We start from the raw sequence: 19,554 nt of genomic DNA on the forward strand, positions 1-19,554 counted from the left end.
TCAGTCATATAAATAGCGATTTCTGGAGTTAATCCCACATACTTCAGAATTCAGATTCTACACTAAGAATAGCTTTAAAATGACAGTTATGAAAAATCTGATTGGTAATGAATAATTAATAATACTATTATCTATACTAGAATATTCCTTTTTTTTTTTAAAGAATTGTTTTGAATCATGTTGGAAAGACGAAGTCAGTGTTCTGAATCTGTTTACATTCCATTTTTTGCACTAGTTAATGCTATCAGCATTTGACCTCATTGTTTGTGATTTATTATGGTTATTTATGTGTTTATTTGTACTTTAATAATTTAAGAGTTCCATTTTTTGTGTGTGTGTGAATTAATAAGCGATAACAAAAATGTCATTGCTAAATTAGTAAAAAAATAAAAACAAAAATATTCGATTAGTGACTAATCGTAAAAATAGTCGGGACTGACTAATCAGGAGAAAATTGGGACAGCCCTAAATCCATTTGAATCGGAAGGGCGCCCAGCACTTCCAAACCTCCCAGTTCAAATGGATTAGGTCTCTGTCACCGTCAATGGCAGCCAATAACAAGACAAAACAACTGAATTTGAATAACGCTCATACTGTTTTTTTTTTTTTTTTCTTTCAAAGTAAGCATTATGTCAGCTTGGACAATAGGCTCAGTGTGTGACGCTGCGGTTCTTACACACAAGTTATTAAATGAAGAGCCTACAAAACAAACACATCACTTTGCTTCATAAGCAAAAATTACCATTTATGAGGGTTTTTTTTTCCTAAATTTGAAACTGTGACAAAAGTGCTGAAAACAAAGGAATGACTTTAGTACGGTTTGAAAGAAAGATCTCTTAAAAGAAGAAGCCAAGTGTGCTTGCATCAAGCTGTTTATTGACATTATGCCAAAACTAAACACAACAAAATTACTGTACATTTTGTTTTAAAGCATTGCTTTGTTTAAAAAATCATTATTCAACACAAATGCTGCAGCAACACCTACAGAAAGCACAATCTTTAGGGAAAACACATTGTTAACATGACTAGGACAACAATTTAGTGATTTTTCTTTAACAAGCACATTGGTACTGTATGTTCCATTTATCTTTTGATAGTGAGAAAGTAAGAAATACAGGCAATCTTTTATTCAGGTTGAAGGAATTCGGCCCCCCGGCCAAGCTGTGAAAACAGGGACGGCCGAACCAAAATAGTGTTCCGCTGGCACCTCTTCCGCAAGGCGTCCGGAAGGGGCCAAAATTCCGTGCTTTCACTCCAGTATCAACCCTTTGTACTGACTCCATGTTCCAAAAGTTTGAAGAAGGCTCACTGAAAACAGGTTGACAATTTATTCGTTGACAATGGTCAAAAACAAGGCAAAAACAGATGACAGAGAGACAATGCTGAATCCAGGGTCGGCAAAACAACGGCCACATAGTAATGTTCCCGAGAAGCGACAGTTGTTATCTAAATGTTCAATCTTTTTGAAAACTGCAGTGGAGTGGGCCGGGCCGAAGGCGTGGCTGGGTGTTGTCTTGGAATCATCCCTCTGTGGCAGGTTTGGTTGGTCAGGTTCGTGCGTCACCCTTCGTGGCTGAGACGTGGTTGCCACGGCGACAGACGCAGGTCTTGACGTCCAAGGCGCTCGCGCTATCAAGTTGTTGGTAGGGCAGGAGCGTCCTGACTCCTACCGGAGACTTGATGAAGTTCTTTCTTCGCTTATCAGGCGAGGGCTGATAAGCCAGTCAACTTTACTGTGTCAAATGGTATGTAGTATCATCTCCCTAACTGCTTTACTATAAGAAATGTGTTAGACTAATGTAGACAGTTATATGATGTCTGCGAGAAAGGTACCCATTCCCTTCAAGGTTAATGATATTGTTGTATGTGAGCTAAAGTAAGATTATGATCAGTTCAAACATTAATGGGGGGAAAATTATTAAACACGCGTTTCTGGCTAAGAGAAATGTCCTTAAAGTTGAATACAACGGAAGTGAATTAAACAGTTTATTGAAAATTATGCATTTGGGGCTTACAAAACAAAAAACAATTAATGCATGGGTGTCAAATTTATGTGATGAAATTAGGGCTGTCAAACGATTGAAATTTTTAATCGAGTTAATTACAGCTTCAAAATTAATTAATCGTAATTAATCGCAATTCAAACCATCTATAAAATATGCCATATTTTTCTGTAAATTTTTGTTGAAATGGAAAAATAAGACAAGACGGATATATACATTCAACATACGGTACATAAGTACTGTATTTGTTTATTATAACAATAAATCAACAAGATGGCATTAACATTATTCTGTTTAAGTGATCCATGGATAGAAAACTTGTTCTTAAAAGATAAATGTTAGTACAAGTCATAGAAATTTTATATTAAAACCCCTCTTAATGTTTTCGTTTTAATAAAATTTGTAAAATTTTCAATCAAAACGTAAACTAGTAGCTCACCATTGTTGATGTCAATAATTACACAATGCTCATTGTCATGATACTCATAAAATGATGGGTGATACCCATGATGATACCCATTTTTTGTTTGGTCAAAAACAAAACACATATAAACACAAGTAACAAGTAGACATGACACTGCTGTCATTTTAATCTGTTTGAGCGGGGCATGTGCGTTAATTGCGTCAAATATTTTAACGTGATTAATTTTTAAAAATTAATTACTGCCCGTTAACATGAAAATTTTGACAGCCCTAGATGAAATATCACATTTTCAGTTGTTAAGTTCAGAAATAAGTAAGGTGATAACTATGAAAGATAGTCCAATGTAGATGCCTTGCTTCCCTCCACAGGACACCACAGTGAGTCAGTCATCGTCAACTAGCATGACATTACCATTAAGCTGATAATCAATAGTGGCCCAGTCAAAAATATTGCCTTTTGGTACCTTGTGCCCGTAATGCCAGGCTTGAATCAGGCTCCTGGAGAGGACGTAGTCCCACATATTCACATCGGTTATCTCCCCCACGAAGCTCTGCAGGGCCTCCAAACCCCCCAGATGTTTATCAGGGTCCTGACCCAGAAGGACGGTGCCTTCAGGTCGAATGCTGTGTCCGGGTTTGTACACCTGATAGGTGCTGCGCTTTCCGTCTACCCAAAATGCAGTTAGGCCAGCAACGGATTCCCAGGTCAGGCACAGGCTGGTACGGAAAGTGCCCAGCGGCGGCAAAAAGAAGAAGACGCCATCGCCGCTCATGTAAAAAGCGACACGACCGTCTTTCTCGCGCCACACGTTGAGCTCATCGTAGTCCGGCGTACGGTAGGCGAACAGGATTATTTGGCGTTCTTCAGGCAGCTCGGTGGCCACGCGCATGCAAAGCGTGAAGGCCTTGAGCGCCATGTCCTTCAGGGGTATCAGAGTCACGTAGCTGAAATCGGTTTCATAAGGGAAGACCAGGACTTTGTTGGCAAGACCCACTGGAACAAAGAGGACATTTTGTCACTCATAACTGCATTCGTGCATTCATTTTCCAAGCTGTTAACCCTCACGGGAGTGCTGGAGCCTATCCTAGATAACTATGAGCAGTAGGCGGGGTACACTCTGAATCAGTTTCACACCGGAACACACAGCGGATCTTCAAGTCACCTGAGCGTTTTCCGCCATATATACAGAATATATTGTATATGTATGTACATTTTACTCGTTATTCTATGGACTTGGTTTGACCTGAAACGACATTTAACAAATATTCTCTGCATAATTAGGACATAATATCAGAAATTTTGAATATAGCCTCTAATTTTAGCAAAACCAAACTTTTTACCTTTTTAGTGGCACTTTTTCCATTAGTTTGGACCCAAGTAATGCAAATAAAATTATTACAAGCTAGAAACATGTTTTATTCTACAAATGATTTGTGTTGGACCTTATTTCAAATACTAGTCCTCAGGATGTTGCATCTTTTATATCGTAAGGAGGCCACAGGAAGATTTTCCTGGATATTTCACTTTTTTAAGTGTTATTTTTAATCAATTGACAGCCATTGATGGCATTAGGTGTCCAGTCCATTTAAACAGAAAGAGGCTAGCAGCGAATGATCCCCAAGAGTGCAATAGCTATGTCTCATTGGCCAATTCTGTGCTAAACATTTACTCCTGTAACATTGTCACGTTACTACTGTATGTGTAGTGTTCAGTACCACAAAAAATTGGGAAAAAAAACATCAAACCATAGGGCATAAGGAAACATGAAGCACACAACCTTGTCTGTTTGAAGACTGGGCCAAAGCAAACACACCGACTAGAAGCACAGCTAATACGTGGATACTCTGCAAGCAAAAAAACAAGTCAGTTCACAAGTAAGAGACACAATTTTGTTCAAAAATGCTCCTACCATGCTGATGAGCTGTTTGCTGTCTGCTTGTCAAAGTAATTCTGTCCTCTGCCCTCCTTGTACCAACCGTGATGTCAGCACAATAGGCTTAGTGTTACACTTCACAGATGTGTTTTACGGCGTGATTTTAGTGTTGTGTGTTCCAAATAATGCATGTTTGTTGAAAATAAATTCCATTTTTCTCTATGATCATCATGAATACATTGGTATGAAAAAGTATCCGAATCGTTTGGAATTTTTCACATTTCCGCATAAAATAACCATCAAATGATCTTTGTCAAAATCACACAGATGAAAAAACAGTCTGCTTTAAAACCACCCAACATGTATAGGTTTTCATATTTTAATGAGGATAGTATGCAAACAATGACAGAAAGGTGAAAAGTAAAGTAAGTATTTTGTGGCCCCCCCTTTGGCAGCGATAACTTCAACCAGACGCTTCCTGTAGCTGCAGATCAGTCTGGCACATCGATCAGGACGAATCTTGGCCCATTCTTCCCTACAAAATTGCTGTAGTTCAGTCAGATTCCAGTGATGTCTGGCATGAATCGCTGTCTTTAGGTCATGCCACAGCATCTCAATGGGGTTCAAGTCTGGACTTTGACTTGGCCACTCCAGCATGTTTATTTTGTTTTTCTGAAACCATTCTGAAGTTATTTACTTCTGTGTTTTGGATCATTGTCTTGTTGCAGCATCCATCCTCTTTTTAGCTTGAACTGTCTGACAGATGGCCTCAGGTTTTCCTGCAAAACATCTTGATAAAACTTTTGAATTCATTCTTCTATTTACTGATTGCAAGTCGTCCAGGCCCTGAGACAGCAAAACAGCCCAAAATCATGATGCTCCCTCCACCATGCTTCATGTTGGGGATGAGGATTTGATGTTGGTGAGCTGTTCCATTTTTCCTCCACACAAAACGTGTGTCACTCCCAAACAATTCAACTTTGGTTTAATCAGTCCACAAAATATTTTGCCAAAAGTTCTGTAGTCCATGTGCCTTTTTGCGAACATTAAACGAGCAACAATGTTTTTTTTTGACAGCAATAGCTTCCTCCATGGAGTCCTCCCACGAACGCCGTTCGTGGCCATAGTTTTACATATAGTTGATGTGTGCACAGAGATATTTGACTGTGCCAGTGATTTTTACAAGTCTTTAGCGGACACTCTAGGCTTCTTTTCACCTGTATGAGTATTCTGCGCTGAACTCTTGGAGTCGTCATTGGTGGACGGCCACTCCTTGGGAGAGAAGCAACAGTGCCAAACTCTCCATTTGTAGACAGCTTCTCTGACCGTTGACTGATGAACATCCAGACTTTTAGAGATGGTTTTGTATACTTTCCCAGCTTTATACAAATCAACAATTTGACCCAGCCATGATGTACAACAGACAATGCCTCTCATCAAGAAAATTCTTACCCGGTGTATGCGTTTTATAGGGGGCATGGCAGCTTTAAACCACTCATCAGTGGAAAAATTGTTTTCAATTGCTTTTTAAGTCTCCTCAGGCAGAGGGTTCACTTATTTTCCTTCTTCTGTCATTGTTTGCATGCTATCCTCATTAAAATATGACAACCTATAAATGTTTGTGTGGTCTTACTTCAAGCAGACACTGTATTTACATCTGTGTTATTTTGACAAAGATCGGATCACATTTGAAGGTGATTTTATGCAGAAATGTGAGAAATTCCAAAAGGCTCAGATACTTTTTCATACCACTGTTGTTATACAAACATACCGTTAACATACTTCACCAATCGAAATGACTTTGAAAGAAAAACATGGTAAACATTGGAGAATCCATTTAAAATAATAAATGCTAAGTGCACAAAGAAAATGAAACAACAGGCATTTTATTCACAGGTTCATGTCATCTGCTTTGTCATATGGCTATCGTAACCACTAGCCTTTGCAATTGAAGTCATACAAAACCAATGTGATGCAAGAGCCGGCAAGTTACCATGGTGAACCTGTTGAAAGATACTTCAGTGTCAAATACAACAACCTTTAACGGTAAACCCCCAAAAAGAAAAGAAAAAAACAGAAACGGCCTTCATCTTATCAACATATCTACATTTAATACAATCTCTCAAGCTGACGGACAGCCATCCATCCAAGAAAACAAAAAAAAACATGTTTTATCCAGAAATAAGACAAGCTAATTATTTACACTTTCTGCACACTGACGTGAACCACTCTGCTAAAGGACCAATCAACTCAAAGCAATGCATTTTTTTTTTTTTTTTTAACAGGAAGGCTGGGATAACAGAGGTATGCATGACAAAGGATGCTCTTCCAGCATTTTAAATAAGAATAAGGATGACACAGTGAACTTTTTAGGCTCATCATTTCCTCCACCGATGATTGTTTTTGCAAAACAGCAAGAAAATGTCCCAAATTAACAGCATGAAGGATCACGGGCCAACAAGTGTTTTTTTGTGTGTGTGAGTGTGCGCGTGCGATTCTATAAAGACATCATTTACTTCAAGGATATGTTTCCATCAAACACAAGCTCTTTTTCAACACATTTACCACCAGACCCAAACGACACAGAATCAATACATTCTTTTCATCTCAGTTGTCTGTACTTGAGTGTACGGCAAGCCATTTGTGCATTTCTTCAAAATCCTTAATAATTGGCTTAATGTCCATATAAGATATTGACTAAAGCCATTTCAGCATTACGTTTTTAAAATTTCCTGTTAACGAACGCTGAAAACGTTTTAAATTAATGTACCAAAAACTAGCCACTACAAATGTCAACGCTACCGGTGCAGGGGAGGGATTGTGGCGCCACCTATAGGTGGAACTGACAATTGTAAAAACAGATGAACAAAATACCTTTTCTTTCTTTCAACCCTCATTGATATGGTGTAAACTTGCATACAAAGTGGTCACATGTAATAAAAACCGTTTTCTGTTTGTTTGGCATTTTTACCATTGCAGGTCAAAAGTTCAAAATGAAGAATTCTGATTTGCTTTCTTTTGGCAGTCACGTGATGGACACCAGAGTGATTATTGACGCATACCTGGGATTGTGGCACTCGAGTTAGAAATAGATGAGAGAGACCTGAGAGAACGGCTCCACTTTGATGAAAATAAAAAAGAAAGTGTAGAAGATGGGGTGGGGCGGGGGGGAATTAAAGGGAGTAGCAGGCAACAAATATAGCCTCAAAAGTTTGGGATGCAAAGACAAGAGGGCAAGCTTGGAGGTCCAAATCAGCTTCCCTGTGTGAGTTCATAGTGAGACCGTTCATGCCAAGGCAAAGCAATACGTCTCTGGTTAGTAGTCCTCCACCCAGCCGTTCTCCTGGATAAAGGCATCGATCACTTCCTTCATGGCCAGGTTGGGGATCAGCTGGTCCTGGGTCAGTGGGCTTCGGGTGACCGGGTCGAAATGGCCCACTCGCTAAAGGGTTGAAAAAGGTAATTGAAAGTGGGTCGCCAGTGTATTATTTTTAGCACTTGAGCTTATTTTTGCCCAGCGTTTCCTCTGAAAATGCCTTCATAAAATAATCTGTGCAGTCAGGCTGCAACAACTAATCGAGGTATGAATTAGTTGCCATTGCCAACGAATTTGATAATCGATTTTTGCCGGCAGCAATGAGCAGTCCCATTTAGGTCTTTGCTTGTGTTTAATCTGAGGCTGCACGCTCACCAGTGATTAGAGCAAGAGAGAGAGTTCACTGCTAGTCTGCTACACTCAAGTTGGGTTGCTGAATCAATAACTACGAAGCGTCAAGAGTTAGATAGTCTTTCGCGTAGTTAGATCCAGAGTGCCTCTGTCAGAGGTGAGTAAATGAAGTAAATGAATTGTATTGTTTGTATTCTTTGTTGATGAGACATTCTACTTAGCATGGAGCACTAGTTAGCGATTATGCTAATGAGCGTCTTAAGTAGAGATCGGACAAAATGAGTTTTTTCAGGACCGATACCAATTATTAGTAGTTGGAAGGGCCGATAAAAGATTTCTGGAGCAGATATTAATTTGCATTAAAAGTGTAAAAATGGGGTTAAAAAATGAATAATCCAAACACTGAACTTCATTGAAAAGCCTAAAGCATGTTTATTGAATCACACAAATAAAAAATAATAGCTCCAGAAGTGCCTGAATTTCGTTGACTCGGAAACATCTCTTATAAAGTTAAAATAAAAGGTTAAATCAATAGTTCTCTGGAAAATACTGTTGTCGCCCCCCCCCCAAAAAAACAACACATTTTAAGCATTTTATTGTCCTTACTCTTATTATATGAGAAAAACATAGAAAAATGCTTGTTTTAATGAAATGCTTTATTGAGTGAGTCGAGTCAAATCCGCTCACTGCTGAGAACAGCCGAGAAACACAATGAGTTGCCACAGCACACTAGTGTTTATCAAGCTAAACGGTGATTGACACATTCGGCATCTTTGACGGTAGCGCTGCCAAGATACTCTGGCAAGATTAAAGCTTCAACGCCTGTCAATCATTGTTAATTTTTTTTATTTTTTTTTTTTTTTATTGTTTTCCAGTCACATGTTAAATTGAGCATCCATTTCTAAGCAGTGGAATCAAACTAACAAACTATGGGACAATGTATAAAGAACAATCATCGTTAACTTTAACAAGCAAAAGTCGCAGTGCACTGCTGACCAAGAAAAGCAGCAGAACGGGGAGTGAGGCTGTACAAGCATGAAGCAGAAAAACAAAAATATATTTCTCTTAAATTAAGAACCCGATCCTCTGAAAAATGGCGGTCCCGAGTCCGTATCCCTAGTTTTAAATGACTTTTTCATATGGGCTGATCGGATTTATTTAAAAAAAAAAAAAAAAAAAAAAAAAAAAAAAAAAAGCTGATACCAATATGAGTCAAATTTCCAAATATTGACCGGCCGATATTTCGGTCTATCTCTAGTCTTATGTGTCAGTTTGTATTGTGTTTTCGAGAAGCATAATAGCACTTGAGTTATTGCTAGATAGTAAAATTGTCTCATTTGTTTTTATAAAGAAACCACACAAATAAAACCAATTCATATTAAAGCTTAGAGTCTCCTTTCAACACAAGCTCCCATTCAAACTGTAAATTGTTACATTTACATGATTTGGATTGTAGTTATGAACAACTGTTTGATAAAGAAAACCAATTCATTACAGTCTGCCTCCTCCTTCTTCGGAGGCTGACACTGAAACAATTTGTTTCAGCACTGTGCCCACAAGATTAAAAAAAAAAAAAAAAAGTCAATCAGCAGCACATTTTTTTATTTGAATGAACAAGACTTTTGTCTTATTTGTGTACCGAGAAATTATTTCTTTATATTCAAAACCTTTATTAAAAATCTTATGTTTTATGTACTTAAAACAGTACAGTTGTAAACCTCAGTTAAGTCAGGAAGCTGCAATAAAATAGTGTGGAAGGAAATCGTCATCCATTTTGTTTTCATTGTTACATACAACATGCCTCAAACAACTCCAAGTTAAATCGTGAAGGTAATTGAAAAAAAGTGACATTTATCCGATTAATCGTTTAATTAATCGTACCATTAATAGATTATAAAAATAATTGTTAGTTGCAGCGCTAATGTACATTGGCGAGAAATTAAAACTATTAGCTCTAATTACAGTGACGGACATCTAATCCATTTGGACAACAAAGGCCTAATTTAAAATGGATTGGACGTCCATCACCATAAATAGCAGTCAAGGAATACATTCAAAAATGAGTACCTGAAGGTGCTCTTCGATGTCTTTGCGGTCGTAGGTAATCCCACTGGGTGTGATGCATGGCTCTCTCATCAACTCAAAACTGATCTTGCCACACAGATAGTCTGGAATTTCCCGTTTCTATTCAGACACACAATTAAAGGGACCATTATTTGGGTTTAAAATAGCCACTTAGGTTATTCCTATGTATGTAAAAATGATGTCAACTCTAAATGTTTTTGTGATGGTTACATAAGAACAGATAGGATAAAAATTACAAAAACGTTGACCTCTCAGTAAAAATGGATTCCCTGACAGTAAATGAATGCATGATTTTGCTATCAATCGTCACGGAAATTCATGTGCAGATCTTTGAAAAATATGCAAATACTGCCCAAAGTAAATAATAACATTGAATACTGGATATGTAAAAATAATTCAAATGGCGTGAAATAAAGATCTTATTGTCTGGTTTGTCAACTTTGAGGTTCTGCATACAGTTATTATATTGACATATTTGTCATATTACGGCTTAATGCCACTCACTTTTCTTTTCTCGTCCACTTGAGAAAACAGCTCATCCATGTCCATTAAATACTTGTCCTGAGTGGGTCACATTAGTGAGCTGTTAATAAAATGTAACACAGAGACATAAAGGTGACCAATATTGATTAACATACGTGTTTGGACGCAATCTTGGCCACGTCGCCACTAATGAGATCATCGTCTTGCTTTTCCTTGTAGTCTTCAAGTTGTCTGCGATACAATACGACAGTCAAGACATCAGTTTTTTCAAAAGAAAACAGGCATCACCTTCTTCTTACCGCTCCTTTTCTGCCAGAATGAGCTTGCTCAGGTAGGCGTGCAGTTCATTCTCCTGATTGATGCGTTTCTCTTCAATGCTGTTCCAACGTTTCTTCTTCGCAATACGCAAAGCGCCAGGGATGTCGTCACCGAAATTGAGCCTCTGTTCTTTTGCCAGATTGTACGCTGAAGAAAACGTGACAAAAATATACAGTATAGCGTACGTATCTTCAACTTTTAAGATTTTTGCTCCAACCTTTCTGCAGGTTTCCGATGGCTTCGTCATAGTTCTCCAGCTCCAGGTGACACTGGCCCAGGAAGAAGTGGGCCTTGACAGATTGGGTGTCCAGTTCCAGAGCATGCTTACAGTCTGACAGAGCCTTGTCATGCTGCTGCAGCTTCACATGGCACAGGGCTCGGTTGGTGTAGTACACTGCCACGGACGGGTTGCGGTTCTCGAAGGAAAAGCATCACAACGTCACATAAAACTAATTTGCTTTCCAAAATATTAACTTAGTAAACCATAAAGACATGCTGTGAGTGATGCCAATATCTAGTGGCATATCAGTCAATTTTTGAGCTTACTGTTCACAAGGCGACAGTCATCCTCATCAAATATCCAAGATCTCTGCTGTACACTTTTGGATACATGGACACTTCTGCTAACTACAACCACACATACGCCGCCGGTACAATAAATATTAATTTTCTGGTACAGTGTGAAAGGCCTAAACTTTACACATGTGTCTATGATATTCTGACTAGGGGTGTGACAAAATATCAAAATGGTGATATATCGTGATACTTTGTATCCCAAAAAGGTTATCGATATGCTCCTGCCAAGAATCGAGATATCGTTTTAAAAAGGTGTCTCAGTTAATTCTAAGGCTGCAATGACTGTGCACGACTCCCAATCCTTTTAGACTGGGGGTTTTCAGGGCATTTACAGGTCACTTGCGGTTCATTTTAGGGCATTTATAGATCATTTCCTGTTGAGTTTGAGTCACTGCCTATTCATTTGGGTGATTCCCAGGACACTTCCTGTTCTGTAACTCAAAATCAACAGGAAGTAACTGAAGATCAACAGGTAAATGACATTAAATGGCCCAAAATCACCTCATTGTCTGGCATTGGCTGCCACTGACGGCCATAGACGTTGAATCTGTTTGAAGTGGGGATGGCAGCGACCCTCCCATTTCAAATGGATTGGACGTCTACTAGTGATAAATTCATTCCAATTCAAAACAGAAGCTTGTTTATCTGTTTATTAGTTGTTGGTCAGAAAATCATTCTAGGATATTCTACAAATGTATAGATAATCGTTGTATCGCCATATCGTCAAATCATCGTTATCGTGAGCTTTGTATCGTAAATTGTATCGTATCGTGAGGTACCAAGAGGTTCCCACTCCTAATTCTGACGGTATGATAACCTTAAGCCAAAATATTATACGACAACAACAGCTCTAAAATGTATAATGTATAAAAATGTACTTTGAGATATATGGGATTTTAAAAAAGTAATTTATACATATTTTTTTAAAACTATTCCATTGAACAGCTTTCATATTTTTCAAAACATATTAGCAAATTGTAACATAAGAATAATGTTAAGTTCTAATAGATTTTTTTTAAATGACAAAATATTCTAATAAATGCACACAGCCACAGCTCAACATTATTACCATCAGAACAAAAAATATTAAATTATCCATAAAAAGCACGTGTGTATGAATCATATCATGCTTACATTACACACACACACACACACTTTTTCTCATAACAGACAGTTGCCAGAGAGAAAAAAAAAATCCATGTTTTACCACCGTTAGACACACTAAATACGCTGGAGTTAGCTCTCATAGCTGATGCGAAACATTCATGACAGTATTTACTAACCTTCAATTTTGTATAAATGTGAAATCATATTGGAGGTATTGCCTCCTCGGCAACCATCCTCCACAAACATGTTTTAAATGTCGGTTGGCCCTCCTCCTGTAAACCGCGGCCATCTGTAACTTTTCTGTACCCAAAATATTCCCACGCCAGCAACTTGTGTTTTCTTCAATGGGAGAAAAAGTTTCACCACCTCCTACAGCCATCATGTAGCACAGCTGAATCACTAACACTGAGCAACAACAGGTGGGAGAGGCTTGAGCCTTGCAGCTGCAAGCGAGGGATTTCTCCATGCATTTTTGGGACATAAAAAAATAGCTAATACTATGACGGAAAATTTTTGCGGTTTTGGAACCTTGACGTTTTCATACCACGTATACCTTAAAACCGGTAATCGGCACATGTCTATTGTCCATGATCCAGCCTGTGTGCAAGTACCTCCATTTTCACTAGATAGCCTGCTGTGAGCAGTCATAAGTTGGACTGACATCTAAAATAGTGCATCACTGCCATCTATTGGCACTTGTGCCTGATCAACATGCATCCCAGTAAGAGAATCCCAGTAGAATTGCATCAGACTCTTCCACCCGCCTTACTCTTGGGTGAGGGAGCAGGATGGCGTGGACATTTGAATTCTGATTTTCTCACCCTTGGCACTGAATACGTTAGTTGACCTAAAAAAAAAACTGTTTAGCACATAGAACAAGAACTTCCAGACATAGCAAACCTTGGGTTGGGGGAATAGATTAAGGCAAGGGTGTGGGTTTGCATAGGGACGGTACGGACAGAACACTACCAACTTTTCAGGATGCTCAAATTGTCCCTACCAACTCTTAAGCAACCTTATTTGCATTACATAATTAGTTCAGTTATATAATAAATGTAGATTGTCTTCTCATATGTTGCAAAGATCGAATACACACTACCATTATTAAATGAATTATTTTTATTATGTTAAGACTTAAAGTACATTTATCCGTTTTCACTTGGATGTGCCGGTCCATTTTTTCCCCCTCAAACACACGTTTGATTGGCTAATGATTTGACACCCCCCACCCCACCACAGAGATACACACGCACTCACACACAAAACCGACAGATTCAAGTCGACAACATGCCGCCTCCTCCACCCCCTTCAAACAGGAGGGTTTTTTTTCAGCCAGCAGGAGTAAGTAAGTAATGTAAAAAGTAGGGCTGTCAAACGATTAAAATATTTAATCGAGTTAATTACAGCTTAAAAATTAATTAATCGTAATTAATCGCAATTAATTGCAATTCAAACCATCTATAAAATATGCTATATTTTTCTGTAAATTATTGTTGGAATGCAAAGATAAGACACAAGATGGATATATACATTCAACATACGGTACATAAGGACTGTATTTGTTTATTATAACTATAAATCAACAAGATGGCATTAACATTATTAACATTTTGTTAAAGCGATCCATGGATAGAAAGACTAGAAAGAGTTTTTAAAAGATAAATGTTAGTACAAGTTATAGAAATTTTATATTAAAACCCCTCTTAATGTTTTCGTTTTAATAAAATTTGTAAAATCTTCAATCAAAAAATAAACTTGTAGCCCGCCATTGTTGATGTCAATATTTACTTATACAATGCTCATGGGTGCCGAAGCCTATAAAATCAGTCGCACCCAAGCGCCAGCAGAGGGCGGCAAAACTCCATAAAACACAATTAACAAGTGGGCATTTTCACTCTACTGCCATTTAAATCTGTCTGAGCGGGGCTTGTGCGTCGAATATTTTCACGTGATTAATTGAAAAAATTTATTACCGCCCGTTAACGCGATAATTTTGACAGCCCTAGTAAAAAGACATCAATGCTGTGGAGTTGGGGGAAACACCACTAATTTTGTAACTGAAAGTCCAACCTGCATTGACAGTTAGTATAACATTAAACTGTGTGAATTTATTAACCTGCAAAACTACTGCGGTCTGGCTAGCCTCCACAAGGAACAACAAAGTCAAGCTAACCATCCCTCAGTTGGATCATTATTTGCATTATGTACATCGCTGTAATGCACCGCTGTGGCTTCAGAGTGCAAGTCCCTTTATTTAAAAAATAAAAAATAAAAAAAACAGGGAACTATCCAAGAATGGGTCCACTTCAGGGGGACACTGACATGAAAAAAAAAAATATGTGAAATGAAATCACACATCAGAATTTCATGAGAGTACTTTGGTTCGAGTCTTGGGGTAGTATGCCTCATATGTATGTCGGTCCTTGGATATCTCAGGATTTTTCCCATATCACTTTTATGTTACAATGCTTAAGTTTGAACATAGGGGTGCTCCAGTGTCACCCAGAAGTGGACCCATTCTTGGATAGCTCTCCGTTTTTTTAATAAACGGACTTTGCACTTACAAATGTTTTAGTAGTTTTTGAAAACAGGTTTGAATCGAGCGTTGTATCACCTGAACCAATCACATGAAAGTCAGTATAAATCAATACAGATTGATTTTGCATTGATCTTTTAGCCTATTAATTAATATTCGTGACGTATTCAACCAATCTGTTTGGTCTTATTAATGTCCCGTCCCCAGCAAAAAGTGTACATGCAGGTTATGCTGTTATATCGTCCCTACCAATGTTTAGACCAAACCTACACCCTTGGATTAAAGAGAATTATAATACTAAGGGGCTGTGAGATATCAATAGGACCCTTATGTGGCAAGATAACAAATATTAATAAAGTTAACAAAAAAATAAATCACAATAATGAGCAATTATCGAAAATTACCGAATTTCCGAAAGTATTCCGGAAACAGCCGAATGGGACGTCACAGCCAGGAAACAAAAGGTCGAAGCAGGTGCCATCGTTGTTTATCGACGAGAGAGTTGCGTTCGTGTTTGATCAAAAAATCGCTAAAATGGTTCAAACCTGTCATGCTATGTGGTGTACAAATAGCCATTTGTCACAATGTAGTACCCATGAGTTCCCGAACGCGAGAAAAAGAGCTGGACTACGCAGACAATGAGTAAAGTTCTTCCGTGCAAAGAGGGCTAATTTTGCAGATCCAGCCTCCTGCACGGTTTTGTGTGGTACGCATTTTACACCTGAAAGCTATTCGAACTATGGACATATGAAATCCGGTTTTGCCAAGAAATTGCTGCTGAAAGCAGATGCGGTGCCCACCATACACGCGCAGCCACCTAAATGTCCAGAGAAATCAAGAAAGAGGACGATGACTGGCACTGATGAGACCACCCCACCACCCCAGGCTAAGCAATGGAGGGGAGCAGCCAAGCTTGAAATGGCCAGAGTGAGTACTCTTTTATAATAAAAAACAAATCACGCAATGGATATAGGACTGGACACATGTATAAATGATCGCTCGTAAAATATATACAACAAATCCTCTAATCCCAATCATATTTGTGTCTGCTGGCAGAGCAAAAACCTATGATAGCACAATAAATGATAATTATTCTATACATTACTTTATTTTGCGGTCACGGTGTATCAGCTTCACAAAAAGAAATGCAAAACAAACCATTTGGTGTTTCCCACACGATCTGTTGCCGGTGTTTCATCAGTGTGATTGCCCCCCACAATGATCGTTTCATTTCGCTGCATTGGCTTTCATTTGGGCTCAAACTGATAACCCAAAACACCAAAGAAAGGTTCATAACTCTCCTCGTCAACATTAGAAAAACGTTCGTTACGTCGGATTCGTCGCTGCAACTAGAAACAAAATTGTCCGCCATCATCGCCGCCATTCAGTATTAAGCACTGAACCGGTGTTGTGCCGAAAAATGTCCCACCCGCGTGCAATGTCCCCCCTGACGGGAGCGCCCACACGTCACTCGTACAAACAGCTTTTTCTTACCAATCGATGGACACGGAAATGACTTTCTTGTCCTGTGAATATGTATTATTTTACTCAGCTCGAACTAATAAATATTGTACTCTGAATATGCATTCTTTTACTCTGCTTGAATTAATAAATCTTGTACTGTGAATATGCATTATTTTACTCTGCTTGAACTAATGTCATACCTGTGTGATTCTCATTGGGATATGGTCGTGAAAACCTGTAGACTAATTTCAGTTCAATTTAAAGATGGTTATGTGGCCCAGTCCACGATTTGTTACCAAAATACAGTACTAGTATTTTGTGTAACTGATTCATTCAAAACTGATTTTTCAGTCGTAAATCCATTACTGTAGTGCGTCCAAGAAAACATCTGATGTTTTCACCTCAATAAAGCGCTATAAACAGGGGTGCACATATTTTTTTGCCCAGGTTCTCAGAGGAGGACCTGGAGATGTGACTTGGTCCTCATTGAGCTTGAGAGCCGACCCGCCTGATGCGATAAAATTATGACAAGCTTTACTTAGAGCCAATTACCTTTAATTAATTATATTAACAATTAATGCTTGATTAACATCAACGGTCACAACAAAATTGCCATTACTTTGAAGTGAAATGTAAAGAAATAAACATAAAAGCACTAATTCAAAATAAAGGGCATTATGCAGCGCCCACATTAACTCCAAGCCTTTGTAAAAGTGGGATGTCTTCCTCATAAGAGCTCATTGAACGTGCATGTTTAGCTTTGTGAAATGCGAGCAAAAACACGTTTGTCAGTGCATGGCGCTTTTCTTCATTAACTTTATTCCGCCACTTGTTCATAGGGCGAGTGGGGTCCTGTCTGACATCGATAGTTTGCTTAATTGCCACATGCTCTGTTTTTGTCGTGCTTTTCAAAGTTTGGATGGCTGAAATTCTTTGACCCCACATAAAATGCGCTGCTCTTATCAGCGACATTGGGATTCTAACTGCAAATTTTGTACCACATTTCCGTGCGAGCATCATTTGCTTCTAGCCATGGTACCTCCTGCAGCCACTTCTCAGCAAAAGTCCTTTTTTTCGGTAGCTCCGGTGACGTCTCTGTCGTCTGCCTTTTGACGGGGGTGGGGGAACACGGAAATAATTATTCAGTGGGGCCTGCCTCTTTGACATTTTGAGAAGTGATTTTCTCGTGTCTGCCGCGAACACAGTGGTCAGCCATCGGTACGCAAAAGCGTATGGAAGCCGTTGAGGGCCAGCGCGTTTGTCTACGTCCAGTACGCATGCGCGCATGCGGACCACTTATATGCACCCCTGGTTATAAATAAGGGTTCCTGTCAGGAGGGAAATTTCACGCGGGGCGGCTATGTGTGGCAACGGGTGTTTCCTAGTTGTGACGTCACGCACACAATATGCTAGATTTACGGGCTCTCGGGCGCCGGACGTTTTAGCTTCACAATCTATCCAAATTTCTATCATTTTCTTGGTGTTGCGGTGTATGTAATGCGTTTATGGATAAATGATGGAATATTAGCTTTTCCCCAGGTGTTGTAATACTCTTTAAGGTGCAATGAAGCAACAACAAAGCTCAACGTCCATAAATGCATCTATTTTATATGAAGATAGGAAGGTTATTTTACCAGAGCGTTGAGATCAGGTTGCTCTGAGAACGTTGTTAGACTGGCCGGAGGAGTTCAATTGGATTTACTCACAATCGCCTTGCTGTAGCAGGTCGCAGCCTCCTGGTACTTGCGGCAGAGGAACAGGCGGTTCCCCTGCTCCTTCAGCTCCTGCGCGGTGGAACTCTTCTCCGGGCTGCCGGCCATCTTCTCCACCGGCTCCGCGGGGCCCGCCTCACCCTGCTTCCCAATCCTGTTCCCCGTCTCTCCGGCTGGCTCAACCGACAGGCTCGAGAACGCCCTGTCCCCGCCTGGATCTCCAACACTGTCGGGAAGAGCAATTTGAGTTAGGCCCCGCAATGCACCTGCAATGCGTGTCTTTTACATGCATACAAGAAGCGGATTTTCCTCGTGTTTTCGAACGCGAGCCATTTAACTCTTAGTGAGACGGCAGTCTACAATAAAGCGATTTTACGGAAACACTAGGCAGCCATTGGGTACAGTTGACAAGAAAACAGACACGGGGCGAGAGAAAAGGTTGCCAACTGTGTGCGTTAATCAAAGAGCTGACTTTTACACTGAGTAATTGACGTTAGCTAGTTAGCCACTTAGCACACTGACGTAAAAACTCATGACAATTCGCTAGGAGACACTTTCTGATATTAATACGGGGAAATATACATTGTTATTTTTACTAATGTCGTCTACAATTACGACTTAAATAAGAGTGTGCCGCAGAAAAAGCAGTTTAGTGTTTAGTTAACGGATAACGCTAAATTAGCTCGTCCGCTCGGTGGTTTATTGGCTTTTTTATTTTTATTTGGTAAATGTCATCGCGACAACAGCTGTCGTCGGAATGTGTGGTTTTAAATGGCAGTAGTTCGAGTGCTCACCTTTCAAATGACGCCTCACATCCAATTTGGTTTTATGAGATCGGTTCTAAAAGGTTGCTGGATTAAATTCCTCTCTCGTGAGCTATCATGACAGGTTGTTGTTATGCTGACGTCACGTGTCGACGGAAGCCGACATGCTCTTTTTTATTTCCTGTAGTCAATGAAAATGTGTCTTTTCAATTATTTAAAGCGAATTGTTAACGTGTTTTTCGTTCAAGATGTTACATCAAATGAACGAGGCAATTCAAATGTTACCAAGTAAAATTACAAGCATAGTTCAGATAGCGCAGTACTAAATTACACCACAGGAGGGCGACGTAGATTAATTTTCATATCTACAAATCAGGTTGAGTTTGACGAATTTCTCGAATTTATGTCCTGGATTTCCTGTGTGGAATTTGCATGTTCTCTCATTACTTCCTTATATGAAAGAATATTTATAGCTTTAGCTTTTATGCAATGATACTGAAGTAGAATTAAAATCGAAAAGCACATCAAATGTCTTTTGCATG

The 19,554-nt window shown here is 39.2% G+C and overlaps 2 protein-coding genes across 2 annotated transcripts; both read right to left on the reverse strand.

Annotated features, from left to right (window-relative positions):
• Positions 1 to 953: 953 nt before the first annotated feature.
• Positions 954 to 6,036, reverse strand: LOC130909738 (C-reactive protein). The gene is made up of 3 exons (XM_057826519.1): positions 4,337 to 6,036; positions 4,205 to 4,271; positions 954 to 3,420 (listed from the first exon to the last, which is right to left on the reverse strand). The coding sequence occupies exons 1-3, from the start codon at positions 4,337 to 4,339 to the stop codon at positions 2,810 to 2,812; spliced, it is 681 nt and encodes a 226-aa protein (XP_057682502.1). The 5' UTR covers positions 4,340 to 6,036; the 3' UTR covers positions 954 to 2,809.
• Positions 6,037 to 6,170: 134 nt separating this feature from the next.
• stub1 (STIP1 homology and U-Box containing protein 1) lies at positions 6,171 to 19,183 on the reverse strand. Its single transcript, XM_057826517.1, has 8 exons — positions 19,043 to 19,183; positions 18,243 to 18,474; positions 11,071 to 11,269; positions 10,835 to 11,000; positions 10,691 to 10,766; positions 10,557 to 10,613; positions 10,035 to 10,151; positions 6,171 to 7,742 (listed from the first exon to the last, which is right to left on the reverse strand). The coding sequence occupies exons 2-8, from the start codon at positions 18,354 to 18,356 to the stop codon at positions 7,617 to 7,619; spliced, it is 855 nt and encodes a 284-aa protein (XP_057682500.1). The 5' UTR covers positions 18,357 to 18,474; positions 19,043 to 19,183; the 3' UTR covers positions 6,171 to 7,616.
• Positions 19,184 to 19,554: the final 371 nt, after the last annotated feature.

Source organism: Corythoichthys intestinalis, chromosome 21 (genome assembly GCF_030265065.1).
Source record: "Corythoichthys intestinalis isolate RoL2023-P3 chromosome 21, ASM3026506v1, whole genome shotgun sequence".
NCBI classification, from domain to species: domain Eukaryota; kingdom Metazoa; phylum Chordata; class Actinopteri; order Syngnathiformes; family Syngnathidae; genus Corythoichthys; species Corythoichthys intestinalis.